At 42.2% G+C, this 21,491-nt stretch overlaps 1 protein-coding gene across 1 annotated transcript in view; it reads left to right on the top strand.

The window, feature by feature from the left end:
- CRTAC1 (cartilage acidic protein 1) overlaps positions 1–21,491 on the top strand; it is a 634,231-nt gene that overhangs the window by 143,902 nt on the left and 468,838 nt on the right. Inside the window, exon 3 of the mRNA XM_078593311.1 lies at positions 20,484–20,680. Within this exon, the coding sequence (XP_078449437.1) occupies positions 20,484–20,680 (197 nt within the window). The remainder of the gene's footprint in view (positions 1–20,483; positions 20,681–21,491) is intronic.

The following is a 21,491-nucleotide window of genomic DNA, read 5'->3' as shown; positions in this document are numbered from 1 at the left end:
ACAGCTCTCTCTCGCACACATCATCGGAGAGTGTGACATTATATACAGCATGCATCCTACTGTCTTTCTTGATTCGTTGCCAATTCGTATTTTTCTCATAGAGCTCAGAATCTTTGAATTTAAAGCAGGGTTTATTTCATATTTTGTACCCTGATGCGTTCTGTAATCTAATGATATCCACGTATATAGTGGAGGTCCACTATGTGTCTGAGTAAAATATTGAACTGCTGATGATCGTTATCAGTCATTGCCACCACTGCCATCTTTATATCTGGTATTAGTATTGATGAATGATGGCGTTAATGAAGATGAACACTATGTTGCTGATGGGTGACATCCATTGTGATCATTATCCCTTGTTATAGTGCGTGGAAGTTAAAGAGTCCATAGTGCCATGCAAACGGCAAGAGTGAGGGTTACGGATTTTAGGATTCAACATTACTCCCTGGAGTGTGCACACACATTTGTACATTTTAGGGAGGTCATGCCCAACGTTTGCAATGCCCCAGCTTCACACACATACTTGTACGTCCTGGTGTAACGGTTGATGTTTAAGGCCAACCTATTGCTAAGTTGTTGAGTGCGCAGAGTAAAACTCAATGTTTAGCAATTTGCGTAAATCCATTCAAGATATCCATTGCATTGTGTTATGCTTCTGATAACTGAGAATGCAAAGGAATAACTGGAAGTCTGTTGTTTTATATATATATAATTATGTATTTGAGGGGCAGCGGCAAATCAATGCTCTTAGCAATAATGGATTTAAAATGAGAAGATTATCCTAATGGATAATGTAATGAATATTCCACTTTTGTATTTGCAATTTTGCATACATGAGATTGGCTCTACCCACATCGTTGTGGATAAGAGGCTCCTCAATGTATTTTGCCTCCTGCTTGGTTGAATGTGGTGCTGGACTTTGTGTTCACTGAAATAATAGATAGGGTAGAGATAGCAGAATGTCCAGGAATTACAATGAGTCATTTATACCTGACGCTGGACAGCGGATCTGAAATGTTCTTTCCAAAAATGAAGTTGATAACAGTGGTAGCAGTTAGGGGGAATTTTCACCTTTGGCAATGGTTTCACAAGCTAGTGCGAATGTGGAGGAAGCAGAGGGCCGTATTTACCTAGAACTGTGCATTATGCATGGGATTGTACGATGGAGGCCAGGAGACGCCTTGCATTAGCATGGCAGGTTTTTAATGAACTACATAAACCACTTTTAAAGATTAGAGAGGTCAACCTTTGCATTGAGATAGCTTTTTGAGACACGAGTGATGTCTGTCACTCTGTGGGTCATAGAGCCCAGGCTTTAACAATGAAAATGGCAAAAGGCTTTTTGAATTTTATTATAGAGTACACTATCTGCAAGCTGATAAATGCCGGGTATTCCATGGGAACGTAAAGTAAAGCAATTTTTAAGTTTGGAATAGAACGAGGCAGGAAAGTATTGTGAATGTAGTCAGGAACAGGAGGTTGTGATGGGTGGGACACGTGTGCAGGGTGGAAGAGAGCGGGTTACACAGACAATCGTTGAAGTGGTGGCACCCAGAGGTTGGTGACTAAGGGGATGATCTCGCGCCAGACAGCGGAGGAGGCTGAGAGGAAACTTTGAAGGTCAGGTGTCAACTTTGCAACAACTGCAGGAATCAGCAGGAGGAGGAAGGGCTGGTGATGTGTGGAGGCATCAACGGCTTTTGCCGTGCTAACCTCTTGAGCGTGACTTAGCAGGAATGGATCACCTGAGAGGTCTGTGTCTAAACTGTGCTTGGCGCTTGGGGAGCCCAGCCTCAATTCCACGCAAACCTATTTTAACTTGTTTTCTCTTTTAAATCTATAATGATGCAATACCGTCTGCAGCGGCTTTTATTAAATGTTGTTGTACATTTGCTTTGGCCGCCATCGGTTTGCCGATAGGTTTACCTGGGTGGAATGCAACCGGCACTTGTGTGATATGTCCATAGGATATCTTTCTCGTTGCCAGTGGGGTTCACAAAAAAGCAGACAGGTTGCAGAGACTAACGAGGCCGAGTCAGCGGGAATGGCGCATAAGATGGCATGGTGCCACATGATGGGAGTGGACCTTCTCACATCTGCTCCTCAGCTTCTACCGGCTAAGTGGCTGTCTCTGATGCTTAATTTACATCGGGCTTTAACACCCATTTTATTTTTCCATTTGCACCCTTGATGCAAACGCTGCCTTTTAACTATGTAAGCGAATTGTTAAAAAAGCACTCTTATTCCATGTCAATCAAGCAAATTAAATAATGTTATTGGAGGAAAGGCTAATGGAAGTAAAAAGCAAGTAATGATAGTAAAGTAGTGGGAAGAGCAAGAGCCATTACAGCATAATAATGTTCCCAGAAATTTTATTTTAAAACTGACAGCAGTGAAAAGCTGCCAAAATGGTAATTGCGTATTGGCACACTATTTTCCATCCGCGGACCTGTGCTAATGTGCAGTGTGGTCTCCTTTGACAGTATTGCACATGGATCCTAGTGGCCACGTTAATCGCGGACTCCTAGCAGGGCCAGACGACTTCCAGGCCATTGTTGTGGATAACGGAAATAACATTCAATTAAATTTGCTAAATACTTGATCTGACATAAAAGTAAAATTATATAAAATACTAGCGGGAAGTACCCGGCGTTGCCCGGGCGAAAGAGACAGACACACACATCGACTTACACACAGACATCGACCCACACACATATAAACACATCGACTTACACATACACACACATACCCATGGACTCACACACACAGACATCGTCTTTAGACACACACACATGGAGTTACACACACACATCGACTCACACATACATAAACTCACACACATATCGAACTACACACACACACATGGACTTACAAACACACACATATCGACTAAGACACACACACATGGACTTGCACACACACACATGGACCCATGCACACCTCGACTTACACACACACACACATGGACTTACACACATCAACCCACACACACCGACTCACACACACACACATGTGGACTTATACACTCACATCGACTAACACATACATATATGACTCACACACACATCGACTCACACACACACACATCGACTCTCACACACACACATCGCCCCACACACACGCATCGCCCCACATACACACATCGATGCGCACACACACTAATGGACTCACACACACACACATGAACTTACACACACACATCGACCCACACACAAACACACATGTGGACTTACACACACATCCACTAACACACACATATTGACTCACACACACACATCGACTCACACACACACACATCGACTCTCACACACACACATCGACCCACACACACATCGACTCACACACACAGGCACATCGACTCACACACACAGGCACATCGACTCACACACACAGGCACATCGACTCACATGCACACCTGGACTTAGACACATTATTGTTTTTAAATTAACAAATATAATTTTTTTATATTAGTTGTCTACACACACCACGCACACACATTGACTATCATACACACATCGACTGACACACACATGTCGACTCACGCACACACACATTGACTTGCAGATACACACATATGGACTTATGTGCACACACACACACACATGGACGTACACACACACAAACATCATCGCAGACATGTACATGGACTCACACGCACACAAGGACATAGACACAGAGCCCCCGGCCTCGCCTAAATTGCCAAGCCAGCCGAGGTGGCACCTTGGCAGGCTGGGGCTGGGCTGCTACCCCCCCCCCCCAGCCACGATTCCCCTGCCTGCTCTGCAGTAATATATATGGCCTATAGTGGTAGCATCTACCGACTGTATAGTAGTAACTGCACATATCGGGGTGGGGGGGGGGTGAAGAGGACATCACACTGCGAATAATTTATCTGAGCGTTTTGTGTATTTTTATTGCATTGGGAAAAAAGGAATAGCGCGTGCTCACCACGGGGCTTACGGCGTGGTACCTGGCTATTTTATTAAACAACAATTCTAAAATTGTACATGAGATAATAGTAGTTAAAATAAAGAGTGGGGTTATTCAAAGTGGCGGTGTAGTTATGGTGACAGGAGAACTTGTGGGACTGTTTAAGGTGAGCATGCTTCTTCAGTATGCGCCAGTATATTTGTGCTGGGCCAAATCCATGCCATTTCGTCTTGGTTTTGAGTGGAATGGCACCCGCGGGTGTGTGAACATAGCCCTATTCTGCATTTTTCAAGTCCTGAAGGTGCCATTCTTCCACTGGTGGAATGTATTTCACTGCACCTCGTTCTGCACTTGGAAAGGACTCTTAAGTGGGTGAAGTTCAGGTGGAGCTGTCGGAGCCAAGCAATTCCGAAAACGTTCTGCCACTGGTGAAATCACATCAATAGATGTTTGTGGACGTGGTCAGTGAAGAGAGTGCTGAGAGATGTTGGTGACCTGTCAAGCCTTATTCTTGTTGGAGGATTTTGACTTTTCTTTCACTGTGCACTAGTTGTTTGCACATGACATCGGGTCCTCACTTAAGGCTCTGATGATCTAGCAGAGGCCCAAGATCGGTTCAGACACTTCTTGCCCTCGATGTTAGCACTAGCTAGGAATTAATCTCAGGCCACCATGTTCAGAGTGCTGAACATTGTCCAAAGTTTTCTCAAAATATTAACACCATTTACCACTGCGTGCAAGACTCTCGTTGGGTTTTTTTAAATCTTTGTTTGTATATACGCGGGCAGTGAGTTACAGATGGAGAAATGGGCAAGGTTTAGGACTGTGGCTCATGCAGCTGCAATGGCTGCTTTGGGTACATGGTTCAGACCTCCCCGGAGACCCTGGCTGACAGAGGAGGTGTTCAGGCTTGCTGAGAAAAAGCGACAGGCCCCCTCTCATAGTCTACAGCATCCCACGTCAGACAATGAGGAGGCTTACCGCAGCCTTTACTCGGAGGTTCGGAGAGCCGTGAGGCACTGCAAGGATGGGTGGTGGTCGCTGGTTTCTGAGGAGATGGAGTGTGCCTCAATGCCCCCGATCACATATCGCTATTTAACTCCATCAAAATAGTAACCTGCAGCGCCACACCTATTACCATAATTCGGGGAAAGCACGGCCATCCAATCTCCGACCCCCAGACACAGTATTCTTTGGGTCTTTTGGTAAAGTCACGTAGATAGGTTAAAATTAATACAAATTTAATAAACAACAAACTAGGACATTTCGATCACAACACAAGCCATCGTCAGAAGGAGGAAATAAGAGGGGGAAAGCTGCTGAAGGCAGACTGTTTTAAAGGTTTAAAATGGGTGTAGCCCAAGGGTCATAAACTAAGTGGGCGGGGCTAGTGATGTTAATGTGAGAAATTAGCATGTTAATGTAAGATCGGAGAGCGGCCTCCATGGCGAGCGCGCGGCGGTGGCTATGTTATGTGAAAGCAGCAGATGTCAGTGTAAAGGAGATCCGTATTACCTTAGAGTCGCGGCATATTTTCAGAAATGTGAGTGTCTCGATCAGATCAGACTTCCTGTCTCGAAGTTTGTTGAAAGATCTTATAGTTAAGTGTAAACCCTCCCCGTACAGGCGGTGAAATCTTGACTTAAAGCTTTCGTGACTGCAGGAATTCATATTCTCTGGGTCTTTCGGTAAAGTCACATAGATAGGTTAAAATTAATAGAAACAGGTTTGCAGATTTGCTGAGCATTCTGTGAGGTCCTGGGGGAGGGGAAATCCCTCAACCTGGAAAACATTGTGTATGGTCGAGCGTGCATAATAAATAAATCAATATACCCGCACTAAATCGCTAATTTAACTACTTTAAAGTTTAGAGATGGGAAAAAGGAATAGCGCGTGCTCACCACGGGGCTTAATGCGTGGTACCTGGCTATTTTTTTTAAACCTAAACCCTACCGTTTGAGAGCCAAATCCTTTGCAAGTGTGCGAACACACACACGCAGACAGACAGACAAAAATGCCTTTTATAGGTAAGATAAGCTATTCATTCAAATTGATTATGTCCTAAAATTAAGGTCACCGATGACAATGAATGTTACACCGATTTCAAGTCGCAGAGAACTCGCCACTCTCTTCCTTGCATTCGTCCCAAGTAAACTGATTCACTGGCCCTGAAAGTCACAAAATCGCATGACCTCTGAAGAAAGTTGTTTTACCACCGTGAGGAACACAAGCCGAGCAGGGTCTCTGTCACGCGATCGTATGGTGGCCCAGAGGAGCGGCTCTCCTCGAGCACAAAGAAGCCACACGCACAGGGGCATAGCGCTGACATCGCTACATTCCTGTTTAATATAACAGGTGCAAAGTTATTGGGTCCGAATTTTTACTGATGTACTTTAAATACTTTTTTGAATGGTTATGAATTATTCTTTAAACAACTTAATCTACGCATTAATTATTATTACAGTAGTATGTACTTTCCTAAGTTACGTATAATTGTTCTTTTTTCTTTAGAATATACACTACTTTTTAATTATGGGTCAAGTATTGGTATGTCCTTCCCACTTGCCTCAAACCCTGAATCTCTTGCACAAAACTCACTGCTCGATGCAATTATTATCGCCTGAGCTGGCTGAGATCGGAGAACAGAATAACGCAGACGCTCAGCTAGGTTGTTTGCAACCGCTGTGTGTGGCAATGGCTTAACAATGCGCGAGATACCAATTGTGGTTCAGCTTAGACATGGCAACATTTTACAGGAATGTCGCTTGCTACGGGTGATGGTTCCTATTGTAATGGACTTGTGGAACCCTCACTTGCAGACCATGCAAATGAGTGGGCTTCATCGATGTGAATTTGGCTGCAGGACTTATCCACCTAGTTGAGACTAGTGGTCTATAAAAATCAATTGTCTACAAAATCTGCACTTTTCCAGTCAATTAGTCAAGAATGCAGCACTACTCTCAGCACCCCTGATGGGAAGTGAATTGGCAAGTGTGAAAACAGAGGCATGCAATTATGAGTAGCGTGCTGTGACAGTTAAAACTATGACGTTGTATATATGTATCTGTACCTTATGTAGGTGTGTATTACGGTTTTTTTCAAGAACGATTTTCTTGGAATGTTAGGTCACACATCTCAACAATCCAACTTGCATTTTGGAAAGGGTATTTTTTCCCTCCAGAAATTTTACCCGATCGTCGCGATACATTTGGCTCTTGAGTTATAAGCAAAGAACATACAGTACATTCTGATTCATAATTAGTTTATTTTGGGTTCGATAGTGTCGGTATGATGTGAATGTTTAACTATAACCCTCCACCATCGCAGTTATATCTACTATGACCTGTAATGTCAACACAGATGTCATAGGCTTGGAGTTTTAGCCACATTACAAGTGCAAAAGTGCCTTTCTCTCTCCTTAATTATATACTTTAGAAGTTGCACGAACGGCCTCTGGCTAATTAGTACAGGTGAGACTTAATAATTTAATGAAGCTGCACATTTTGTTAATTATTCAAAAAATTGTAAAATACAAAAGTTATTTGATTTTTTTTCTAGTTTCCGCGACAGTGTCTACATCGTCTTTTCATTGTATACAATACATCCAATTATTACGGAAACGGTTCCTTGCAAATCCATCCGTTAACACTTCTAAAAATCTTTAGCCAAGGTCAGGTCTCACGACGTTTGGACAAGGAGTTAGGTCATTAAGTTATGGGATGTGAAGGGAGAAAAGACAGGGCAGAGACATGAGCATACACGCACAATGGGAAAGACACTTTGACATGGAAATAAGCAAAGGAACGCAAAGATAAAGTGATATGTGGGGATGTACAGTGAGGGAAAAAGTATTTGATCCCCTGCTGATTTTGTACGTTTGCCCACTGACAAAGAAATGATCATTCTATAATTTTAATGGTAGGTTTATTTGAACAATGAGAGACAGAATAACAACAACAAAATCCAGAAAAACGTATGTCAAAAATGTTATAAATTGATTTGCATTTTAATGAGGGAAATAAGTATTTGACCCCCTCTCAATCAGAAAGATTTCTGGCTCCCAGGTGTCTTTTATACAGGTAACGAGCTGAGATTAGGAGCACACTCTTAAAGGGAGTGCGATTATTCGCAAATGGAAGAAACACAAAAGAACTATCAATCTCCCTCGGCCTGGGGCTCCATGCAAGATCTCACCTCGTGGAGTTGCAATGATCATGAGAACGGTGAGGAATCAGCCCAGAACTACACGGGAGGATCTTGTCAATTATCTCAAGGCAGCTGGGACCATAGTCATCAAGAAAACAGTTGGTAACCCACTACGCCGTGAAGGACTGAAATCCTGCAGCGCCCGCAAGGTCCCCCTGCTCAAGAAAGCACATATACATGCCCGTCTGAAGTTTGCCAATGAACATCTGAATGATTCAGAGGACAACTGGGTGAAAGTGTTGTGGTCAGATGAGACCAAAATGGAGCTCTTTGGCATCAACTCAACTCGCCGTGTTTGGAGGAGGAATGCTGCCTATGATCCCAAGAACACCATCCCCACCGTCAAACATGGAGGTGGAAACATTATGCTTTGGGGGTGTTTTTCTGCTAAGGGGACAGGTCAACTTCACCGCATCAAATGGACGATGGACGGGGCCATGTACCGTTAAAATCTTGGGTAAGAACCTCTTTTCGATCAGCCAGGGTATTGAAAATGGGTCGTGGATGGGTATTCCAGCATGACAATGACCCAAAACACACGGCCAAGGCAACAAAGGAGTGGCTCAAGAAGAAGCACATTAAGGTCCTGGAGTGACCTAGCCAGTCTCCAGACCTTAATCCCATAGAAAATCTGTGGAGGGAGCTGAAAGTTCGAGTTGCCAAACGTCAGCCTCGAAACCTTAATGATTTGGAGAAGATCTGCAACGAGGAGTGGGACAAAATCCCTCCTGAGATGTGTGCAAACCTGGTGGCCAACTACAAGAAACGTCTGACCTCTGTGATTGCCAACAAGGGTTTTGCCACCAAGTACTAAGTCATGAATTCTAGATTTGAAGCTTTCGTGACTGCAAGGAATCATATTCTTAGGTTTTTTTTTTCGGTAAAGTCACGTGACTTTACCGAAAAAACCTAAGAATATACTAAGTCATGTTTTGCAGAGGGGTCAAATACTTATTTCCCTCATTAAAATGCTAATCAATTTATAACATTTTTGACATGCGTTTTTTGGGATTTTGTGTTATTCTGTCTCTCACTGTTCAAATAAACCTACCATTAAAATTATAGACTGATCATTTCTTTGTCAGTGGGCAAACGTACAAAATCAGCAGGGGATCAAATACTTTTTTCCCTCACTGTATGTACAGCGTTATTCAGAAACATTGAAAGAGATGCATTGTGGATACGGAGAAATGCATTGAGTCACAGTGATGTGAACAGATATATTTATTTATTATGAAACAGAAATATTCAATGGGCCACAGAGAGACAACATATACACTAAAGGCAGAACATTCTGTGGTCAATTGACAGTGACGGACAGGGACAAAACAAGAGAAGTAATACAGAGTTTAAAATAACACAAATGTACAAACAGCACTCGGCCTAATGTACTATTTAAAAACCATCAGCAGTTCCCAACCAACTGCATTGTGGCCCTCTTGTCTTGGGTCCCTATTAAGTAAAATTTTAACAAATGGGACTCACAGCAGTAGTAGCAGTCTGCCTCTGGGAACCAGATACACACAGAGACATACACAGACAATCTGACAAACATGCTGAACACGAGGAGACAAACATGCAAACCGATGCAGACACTGAGAGAGACATAGGGGGGACATATATGGAGATAACTGAAGAAGATATAAGACCACGACACACTTTGCACGTGAGGGAGTGTTAGGTTGGTTTGAGCACGTCACAGCCGACTCACTGGCAATTCGTGTTGTAATCCATTCAGTTCCACGTACAAATTAACCTCGTGGAAGGCGATTGTCTCGGCTGTGACAGCCGCCGTTGATGTCCAGGGCCCATGCGAATGAGCTTTGGGCACGAGGTTCACACTAGCGCGTCACACCACACGAGCCCGAGTGCGACGTGTGTCCCGCGCTGTGAGCAGCAGGTCCCAGTGCTTTACTTACCATGACACACCGAAAATCCTCGTACTCGCGATGATATATGCGCTGCCAAGGGCAAGATTGTGTTTTCCGCGTTTTGTTCATGCATTTTTTACACGGCCGATGGGATGAATTTATAATCAATTCCAGGCAAGTCCGTGCTTACCCGCAGTTTTGCGAATACTGCGATATGTTACGAAAAATGCCCATGATAATCGTATTCCAATTTTCTAAATTAACGTAATAATGTGTTTGAACAGTCATTGTATATTACCGGCAATGCCATTTACATCAGGAACATGGATAATGACAACAAAGTAAAATAAAAGCTAAATCGAGTGCATAAATAATTACCAATGTGTAATTCACAAGTGTAATTCAGACATTCACTGTTGAGGAAAATTAGTGGCTCTAGGCAGGATCCATTGCTGTAAGATTGTATGAATGATGGACAACTCTGGTGGCGGACTAGCAGCCAAAGGAGAGAATATGCCCGAGAGGACGACCATCGCAGAGATGGAGCGATCAGATCAGTTGGTGTTCGCGTATACGACAGAAGGTGTCATCGCAGCACTGTGACGGTATGAGTGATGGCATGAAGAGAGCTTCATTCAGCAGTGGATAGATAATGGCGGATGGTGTAAGATAGTTCATTTGTCTTGCAGTCAGCGAGTCTGTCGCAGAACTTATGAGGAAAAAGTGAGAACTCATTCTGTCTGCAAGAAACCAGAGGCCTGTAGCATTGAGGCCGAACTCTGTCCGACCTATGCCTTTCAACCGGATGGAAACAAAATCAATACACTTTTTTCACAATGCTAATCTCTGCGTATTTTGGAACATTTTCAAAATCTCTACCTATTCCACCAATGTTTTTGGGAGCAGACACTTGGAATTGTTTTTTCTAAAACAAAAAAAATATTTAATGTGCTAGGTGGCAGATGGGTTGTTGCATCACAGGAGCATGAGGGGATGGGTGGCTGCCTGTGGGGGCCTTCTTCCCACATTGGAGATTCGTCGAATGATGATGCCACTGTGGAGGTAGCGTTCAGGTCACGTGACAGGAAAGAGCCATTTGAAATTCCCTTAGGCGAATACCTCAAAAGCGCACAGATTTCTCTCAAATCCAAATCGAGGCAGATCCTGAGGAAAGCATTTTTTGAAAGACGAGACAAACGTAATGAAACACACACACACGTTGAGATACAGGTTAATTCATATGAGCAGTTTACTGTAGTTTTACTTGATAACAATAGCAGGCAGTTATTTAAAATGAACTTGAGATGTTGTTTTTAATTAAGCTGCTGGTACCTTTACGTATGCGTTTACTGACGGAGCTACTGGATAAACACGTGAGATACAAACACCGGCACACGTCGAAGCAACATTGCAGATGATCGGATAGTGAGAGGCAGACTTTGAGAGAGACATTCCTGTACGTGCACCCTCACTTATAATGTGGCATGTTCCATTGACGCGGGGTTGAACAAGAATGTAATAATTGTGTTAAATTCGCTACAAAGTAAAAATTACCTTTCTAATTCACATTTCTGTCCTGCACACGTAATACTATAAATAGACCTGTCCATTAAATCATTATTTAAGGGTAGAACATGAAATAGCATTTCAAATAAAATTGGTGTGGTACATTAATGAACATTTCTATTTATTTCCACAACGCAGCTTTTGCTACCAGGTGGAAATTGCTCAGATGCCATCCTGCGAATCACAATGTATAACTCAAAATGTAACTGTAACCTTAACATTTAATGTAATACGAATTCTTGCTGGCTATCTACGTATAAGTATTATCACGGCTGGCTACGTACGATGCGAAAAAAGTTCAAGATACAGGTACATATACTTAACCAATGTATGATGAGCAGAATGGTCAACTCATGGATTCAATGCTTAGACTTCATCAAAGCATTTTTAAACATACGAAGAGCGTGGTATTATTGTAGGTATGTGGAGACACGTGGTGTGAGAGCGTAGATACATGTGTTAAGAGTGTGGGGCACTTTTTTCACTTGCTTAGTGTCGCGGGTGGATTTTTTAGAGACAGTTGCTGATCTATACACACAGAGAGAGGACATCAATATGGCACACGAGCACGAGGCAGGTGCTTGGTGGTTCTGTACTTGCTGCGTTCACATATCCTGGTGAGTTTGTTATTTCGTCGGCAGAATCTCATCACTTTACAAAAAATAAAGTTGCGCAGCAGATGCTTCATGCATGTGCAGTGACTTGAAATATTTGTCACTCTATGGATAGCGCCAGCCACGATTTCACATGTGCTGCTGAGCGCCGGACAATGAAGGGACACGTGACTGGGAGCCGTGGGCTCCTGACTTGATACAGCAGGGGGCGTGGTCGTGGGCGGGGCGAGCCCGCGCCCAGGGAAATAAAGCGGGGTCCGTTGTGGGGATCAGCCTGGAGTCCTGTGTCTCTTCGTCTTCGCTCGTCGTTCCTCGTTCGTCGGTTGAGTGTAGCCTGATATCGTGTCGTGGGTCAGACAGCGTGTGTGCTGACTAGCCCGTTCGCTACACTAACGCCCACACACATAGCGAACACATAGACGCCTAGCTATATAACCCGAGTTGTTAGGGTTGTATCTATCTTGATTTTAATCTTGATTTTAATCTTTTGTTAGGGTTGTGTTTATTAAAAGTATTGCCTCCAACTACAGTGTGTGAGACTTTGTGTATAACACACTACACATGATTCACTGCTTTATCTAGATATAATGTTTTTTTACGCTCTAAACGAAAACTAAGCATTTTTATTATGCAATGTTAAATAATTACAGTGGCTTATTGGATTGCAGAATGTCTGATGGGTAATTAACATGTAAGTGACATTTTGCAAAGTGAATGCGGCATGACCAGGTATTCGTGTGAAATAGTATTCTTTCCATATTTTTCTATTTACATGACAGATGTTTCACATTGTCAAAGAGGTGATGTCCTTGCACAACTGCACTTTAGAAGAGCAGCAGCCAGCCGTTCCTTATTCCATCTTGAGAGTGTAAAGACAGGTACATTTTATCTAAAATGAAGACGCAACATGGTCCCAACTGAATCATTGATATAATAAATTTTACCTGTCATTACTACTTCGGAGGAAAAAAATTAGAGCTTGCTGATTTTTTCAAACGCTGCAGTTGTTTAAGGGCTACCGGTGCTGTCAGTGTCTCACGGTCTTGGACAACTTGACAAGATATTTTCACCAACCTTGTAACAAAAATATTAAAGTGAAATGTTTATCTTTACTCAATGGAAGGTGCACTTTCCCACACACTCTGCTATCGCATGACATTCAAATCATATTTTCATTCTCTGAGCTAAAATATACCAACATTGAGTAAAACATTGTTTTAATAGGATTGGGACTAAGGGACAATTGAAAACCTATTTCCATTAACAGTGGCTGCCCGGCTTTCAACCCAAGATCTCAGAGGTGCTGCCTCTGCCATCAATACTACCTCTGAGCCACCCAGCCACCTCTGTGCTGCCATCTTTGATCATGTGATACATCTGCCATCTCGTGGAAGAAATCTAGGGAGGAAAGGGCCCATTGCACAGCGATTATGTCACGTCCCATCCACTGCAGTGACTACACCGTGTACAGTATACTCAAGTTGCACTAACTTAAGAGTACAGAATTATGTAAACTCTCATTGAGACACCATAATAGTACATTGTTAAGCAATTTCATAACAGCTTTTAAAAATGCAGCTGTAAGCAATTTTTTTTTAATTATCTGGCTTAGGGTGACTAAAATACAATTCTACAGACTTACTTGTGCATGTGGTTTATGCAAAAATGGTATCGAGCAAAGCGTGGGCAAAATATTGGGTCAAGCAGAATTGCGCAGGGTTCTCGGGTGTTGACTTGCGTCAGCAGAAGCACTCCCGGTAGATGTGACAGAAAGTAATTTCTGCCTCAGAAAAAATATACATTTACATGATTAATTTGTTAATCAAGAAAACAGTCAATATAGATTGTTGCAATAAATTACAAAATAATCAATGTGCCAGCCATGTGAAGAAAATGGCGTGATTTCGGTTATGGGCCTAGCTATTGGTCATCTATTCATACAAGATAGATTGCTTAAGAATAAAATCTGTATGTTGCTTTCTGCCACAATTCACTAAGAGCGCCAAATGTGTCAGCCACACTTGATCAGTGAAATGTTAATCCTGCAAAGCAAGCCTAAAATGCCAATTAAAATGTAGTACTCTTGCTATAATTTGTAACTTGAGAACTTAATTACATGTTATTTTATATCAGTTACTCAATCTGCTTTTGTATATTGAATTATTTTAAAACAAAACATATATTAAGGTTATGCGACTTAATAACTTTACAGTTAATTTAAATTACAAATTACATTACAGTATATATACACAGTTGGGGAGGGGGAGCAGTGGTTAGCACACTGTGCTGTACAGAACCTGGTGACACAAGTTTGATTTTTAGCTTCTGTATGGCTACCATCAGTGGTGAATGTTAGCTAACCCAATCCTGGGCCTCCGTTCAAACAGCCCACGTGATTGAAAGGTGTTGTGAGGCAGTCATCCTGCAACAGATTGACGAAAGCCTTGAATTCATTATTTCTACCCATGTATGGAGCGCAGAAATCCAATAGTTTTGCGTTTAATTGGCCACCGTATCGCAGATCCTGTTATAAATATGTGGCGCACCGCCGCGGTTAGACCAAATAAACCATACCTCCGAATGGCACGGTTGGTTACGTACGGTAGGAAAGAAGTTCAAAATACATAGGAAGTGGGAAGACATGCACCAAAAATTATCTTCACTTCAACTTTCTGTCCATTTGTCCACCTTTAGTGTTTACACCCTCACGATTTCTTTGCTCTTTTGTCTTCCCCGTCATTGCCTCTGCCACCCATTGATCCTTTTGCCCTTTCCCTCTCACTTATCCAATTGAGTTCGGCGTGCGAGTTATCGCCCGTGTCAGTCGCTCTTCTCTTAACCTCCACTCTAAACTTTTTCTCCACGTTCACATTTTATAAATTCCAAAATAGCACCCTTTCATTCGCTTGTCTCTCCACATTACCTTCAGTCACAATTTTATTTTCATCGTCACATGATTGTTATTCGAGTCCCTTCCACACCAAAAAAAACTGCGATAGACTTCCCCACTGTTTATATATCTCTGTCCTCCCATGATGTGATCAAGCCAGGAATACAGTATTCCACATCTGTTGGTGCCACTGCTCATTTGTTAACCTCAAGTTTACCACCATCTGCTTTCTCCTATATAACTCACTCCACAAGCTCCTCCCTTCTCATTCATTTTTCTAAGTTTTTCTCTCACTGTACCCACATAAACGTAATTGACTCACGCACACAGTTGACCGTGCTGCAGATGGGAAAACACAATAGCTGCCTAAAAACCTTTCTGGGTTGTCCATTGATGTTTTGCAACCTGATGAGATGGCACACTGTGCATTGTACCGATACAGAGAGCATGTGCCACTGGGAGTCCATATAAACAATAACATGTAAGCTAGAAGCAATCTAAACAACCCATGTTACACTAAACCCACACTTGTTCACATCATTAGCATACTTATTTGATATGAGGGGCACACATTTGGAGGGAGATTGCGATTCCTGATCATTCTGCAGATCCGATGTACTGAATGCAGAGATAGGTCAATCCGAACTTGAATAACGGCTTCGAATTGTATTCTAATTATTGTGTAATAATGTCAAGCTGATTTTGCTTAATCAGGTGAAAAAACAAGATCTCAGTATTGTCTCATTTGCAAGAGTGACCTCAGCACTCTGACAGTAGGAGGAGGTGATGATTGCTGTTTGTGTAATCCCAATTGAATAATTTGTGGTGTAATATTTTAATTTTGGCAAATTTAGACCCTGACGCCAGCACACAATGGCCTGCTCTTGCGAATGACGTCAGAAGAGGCATACTCTCATGGTTATTACACCCGTAGTAATAACCAGGGCAGCCACTGGATTCTAACTGAACCTCTGCAACAAGCTCCCATTCGGTCATGTCACTTCCAATGTAATAACACTGTAAGACAGATATCAACAGAAAATTGTAATGTTGTTCAAATACTACAAGCTTATAGTAATAGGTTTTTACCCTTTCAACTGGTACAAAAACTGATACCTTTATATAAGGCATCATGTTTGCAATAACCACAACACAAGCAGTCAAAATGCAACCAAAAAGAAACAACTCTGATGATAATGATATGCACTGTCCTTGAAGTTGATTGGTCCACACCCGAGACAGCTTTTCTAAGAGCCTAGTCTCCATTGGTGTCGGACCAGATGACGCCAAAAGGCTGTCTCGGGTGTGGACCAATCAACTTCAAGGACAGTGCATATCATTATCATCATCAGAGTTATTTTTGTTTGCATTTTGATTGCTTGTGTTGTGGTTATTGCAAACATGATGCCTTGTATAAATGTGTCAGTTTTTGTACTTGTTGAAAGGGTAAAAACCTATTACTATATTTTGCCACTGGTAAAGGAGGTCTCATAGTGTAAACTACAAGCTTATGTTTACAGGAATAAATACAATAAATAATAATATGTCAACCTATACACTTTCTGGGCTGATGGCATGCAGCAGCATTTAAGTATATATAAGATGGACTATCGCGGACATCCCTAGTTTCTAGTGCATATACTCGGGCTGTAACAGTTATTAAACTGAATTCTTATGATCATGGCGCATGAATAATATCCTGCGTTTGAGACTCGCTTTTCTTCGGTGTGTGTATATATCTAGTATGTGCTGTGGGCGCGGTAGTGTAGTGGTTAGCGTGCTGCACTACAAACCCACCGACCTAAATTCAATTCCAGCTTACGGCCAACACCAGTGACAATTATCTGAAGCAGTCCTGGGCCTTCCCTTGGTCGACTCACCCTCAAATGGACACCTGGTGCAATGTGTAAACATCGCTACTATGGAGACAAAGGCGGCCGAGCATGGTGCTGGTCACCCACACCCTTGTGTGCCATGTTGGCCTTCATAGGTGCTCGGTAACTGTACTTCTACAGTTTGTTGAGACTGTACAAGGGTTCTTTGCCTTTTATAGTATGTGCTGCATTGAAACACTGCAACCACCAAAGGTTAAAACGAACTGTAATGGTAAAAAACGACAAAAGAATAAATTCATTAATCAAATCGTGACCTCTACAGCCGCTAAAGATTGTACATGCCCGACATGGTAAAAACAAGGAATTGATTTGTGAATAGAAACATGACCAATGCAGCCCCGAGAGATTCCGCACGATCCGCGTGGTAAAAAAAGATCCAATCAAGATGTGATTTGATGTTGATTGGGTCACATTCTGCCCCGTGCTCAGTCATTCTGATTATCTGCTAAGATTTTTTTTTCTTGTAAAAAATACGATTGAATTCAATTTCAACTGAACCGATGACACATTCTGACTTATAAACATTTGAGGATAATTGAGTTTATAAATGATCAGTGCATTCTAACACTTAGATCATAAGATGCACATATTTTTTTAATTTGTATATCAAACATGTCTGTCTCTTTTCTAAGCTGTTAGAATTTGGCATCATGTACAGGGTTTGACCTATACTTGAAGTGAAAACCTCATACATAGTGGATTTGCTCGCGGACATAATTGCATTACTGGCCAAATCCCAGAATAACAAAGACAAGCAGAGATTCGTCACCGAACTTCTTCCACTTTACAACCGACGACGTGATAAATAACATGGAGTGGCTCGCCTTTGCCTTCCCCATGCCCACCGCTGTACACTGCCTTTTCTTTCGTAAACAACGCTGGCATCTCCACCTTGGCCCCCCATTCACTGTGGATCCCTTCCGTCGTACACACGGTGGAATTCATGGAACACGTGAAGCGATGTGTTTGTCTGAATAGGTGGAGAGTGATTTTGTCGTGAGGCTGCTTTCCCCAAATGCGGAGCTCATTCTGCTGAAATGGCGCGGCTTTGCGGTTTCTGCAGTCCACGTGGATTGTGGCTGGAGACTTTAGCGAGGGGGCGTGGTGTTTCCAGGGATTGCCTCCTTAATGCCACCGACAACTCATTGGGGTCACCATAATAATGCTAAGTGATTTCATGCCAGTGGGGTAGTTTATTTCAATATGTGTAAACGAGGAATGAATGAGCAACATAATTTACCTGTAAATAAATACAAAATATATACATAAATGTAATTCCTTGTGTTCCCATGCACCACAAGTTCATATCACAGGTTCGCTTATTATTTATTTTATTCACCTTCATCATTACATCTAAATGTAACATTTTAACTCTCTGTAAATCACTTTGGCCAAGGCGCTATATAAATTACCATAAGATGAGATAAGAAAAGATTGTACTGCATCAACTGCTAAAACAAATTAGATATAGGCATGAATTAGATTTAAAACGCTTATAATCACAAAAGGTAACAAACAACAGTAGCAGAACATATCTATTGCACCATTTTATCAACTATAACCCTTACGAGAATAGGTTTTCCCTTTTTCTGGCAACAAAACAGGTGTTAAGATGTTAAAACACCAAACTGAAACCTTTAACAAGGAATCATGTGTGCATTAACCACAATATTTGTGGTCAGAATGCAAACAAAAAACGCACTCTGATAATATATGCATTGTTTTGTTGCCAGAAAAAAGGGGAAAACCTATTCTCATATTTTGGTAGTGGCAAACGAGGTCCCGTGATATAACCCTTGCGTTACTAGCTTGGTTGATATTCGGCTTGCAGTGTGGATACACAATTTTGGGAGTCGAGATAACATTTTCACTGCTAAAGAGGTACGTGGGCTTGGGCAGGACACGTCACTAGAACGGAGGTGATGGTCGGTGGTCGTGCCTAATGACGGAGTGACAGCCAAAGTAGGGATGCACCCCGGGAAGTTATCAACAGTGGATGGGAACTTTACCGAAAGAACCAAAGAGTATGGATCCTTGCAGTCACGAAAACTTCAAATCTAGAATTAGGTTATAGGTGGTGACCGACTGAGGAGGCTATTATCCAGCAGTGGATTGATCGCAGCAGCTGATTATGTGGACGATAGCTTTCCCTGATATCCCCGCTTTGCATTTATTAACGTCATATAGAGCCCTGAATCACTTTACCGTGTATCAAGGTATCCCATCGGTGAAATCCGTGACAAAACCTGCATTTGCCAGGGTGCTGATTTCTCTGTCCGTGTTAGGGAAGTACAGAGTAATATGTATCAAGCTTACACCAAGTTCCGAGTATCTAATTGGATACGAGGTGAAGCAGAAGAGTGTAGATCACATCGGGAGGGAGATGGAGAGCTGTGAACTTGAGGTCAAGAGGCTTGATGCTGGAGTCAGTAGGCCAAACCATGGGGATGTGTGGCTTTATGGCAGTTATAGATATCTCATGTGGGAGGTCAAAATTCCCAAAAGCAGGGTCAGGAGGTCTGACGGAGGGGTTGGCGGGGTCAATTTTAAGGAACGGAAAACCCAGTAGAGGGTTCGGGGCGATATGATGGGCTAACAGCCAGGGAGAGGGAGAGTCACAGAGACGTGCGACAATGGGGAAAAGAGGTTGTGGAGATACCCGAGAGCTAACGAGGCAACTCTTACAACTGAGGTTATTTTCACGCATTACGTAACAACAACTAAAACTAGAAATATAAATGAAAACGTTACTTAATCTTGATTTGAAGCTTTCGTGACTGCAGGAATCCATACTCTTTGGTTCTTTTGGTAAAGTCACGTAGGTATAATGATGGACGCTTATGTTGCGCCCGAAATGTCGTGATTTATTTTATTTTATACCTACGTAACGTTGTTTAATCCTAATTTACTGTCTGGCCAGAAACAAATATAACATAGAAATTCTTACCTTCTCGTGAAAATGTATTATCACAATATTCGTATCTCACAAATTGCCTGAATCTAGATTGCCACTTAATTAATGTGCTGCGTTGGTGCCTCTTTAACTTTTACGTAGAGGTTAGGGTTGGTTTCAGTGATGTTTGCTTCCGACTCTTAGGTTTTTTCGGGTAAAGTCACGTAGGTAAAAAATAAGAATAAAATAAGAATAAAATAAAATAACAAATGAAAATAACTCAATTAAATCACGACGTTTCGGAGGCAACACAAGTCTCCGTCTTCAGGTGGGACCGTCACAGCCAAATTTACTGTATCAAGTGTAGAGAAATCCAGGAGACAAGATCTTATATACTGGTTAAGGGGAAGGGGGAGGAGCTTATCTAAATGCGGCAGTCAGGGACTGTTTGCTTCCCTTTCCACAGCACTAATTAAATCATCATGAACTGTAATTGCTGTGTAATCTGAAACGCACGATGTTCTATTTTCAAACAAGTGCTAATGTAAAGATGCGGGTTTTTGTGGACTATGGCGGTTCATTGGAAGACGTAATAGAGCAGATCCGTCTCATTCACAGGTACAATGGGCCCAATCTGGTGCTGAAGTACAACCGCGCAAGTGGGCGTCTGGAGAATGTGGCGCTGGATGACAAGAGCTCCCCGTTTTACGCCCTGCGAGATCGGCAGGGCAACGCCATTGGTGTCGCCGCTTGTGACATTGATGGGGACGGCCGAGAGGAAATCTACTTTCTCAACACCAACAATGCCTATTCAGGTGAGCCGGGGGTTAAATCACCGGAGGTATAAGCCTCTTGTTGGACCTTAGCGTCCGCAGGGGTTCAGCGTCGGGCCAATATAAAAGCAGCGAACCTGACCTTTACGTGGCACTTATGTGGTTTAGTGCGACCGCATTCAAAGGTACTGCTGGAGTGTTGGAATTCAGTGGAAGGGCTCCAAAGTCATTAAAAGAAGTATGCCAGCAATAGAAAATGTCAAGGTCACGTCTGTGCTGCGATATTTTATTAATAACTACACCATGTATGGTCAGTACAAATTATATGAAAACGGACAAGTACCCACATATTCCCATTTGCTATTGCCTACACTTGTTTTTATTCTTTTTGCAGCAAAGAACACCACTGTAAATCTGGTTGTGACGAATGACACTGAAAATTTTAAATTTTAAACTGGTCAATGTCAAGTTGAGATTATCACTGTTTTCTTAATACAAATTAGTGCAAGAGCCTATTTAATGCATGCTGCGCAAAATAGAACAATGGGGGAATTGTCTTGCTATGGCTTCCTTTTGGACAACTTTTGAAAATTGGTATAAATAGTAATGGAAGAAATCTCCAGCTACTTTTTAATCAGAGGTCAGCGCAAATGAACGTGATGTATTTTTAATTAATACCAGAGGGATTCAGAAGCTTAGGTCTCTTCAACTGTTTTATGACCACTTTAAATGCAGCTGAGTGCTACATGCACATTTTAATGTAGATAAATTGATATTGTAATTAATTAACACATGAGTAATTCACGATGTCCGCTTGCAGTATGGAAGTCCGAGTGGAAGAGCCTTGCAGCGT

Source organism: Lampetra planeri, chromosome 4, assembly GCF_965212315.1.
Source record: "Lampetra planeri chromosome 4, kcLamPlan1.2.h2, whole genome shotgun sequence".
Taxonomy (NCBI): Eukaryota; Metazoa; Chordata; class Hyperoartia; order Petromyzontiformes; family Petromyzontidae; genus Lampetra; species Lampetra planeri.
This window is presented reverse-complemented; position numbering and strand designations above follow the sequence as displayed.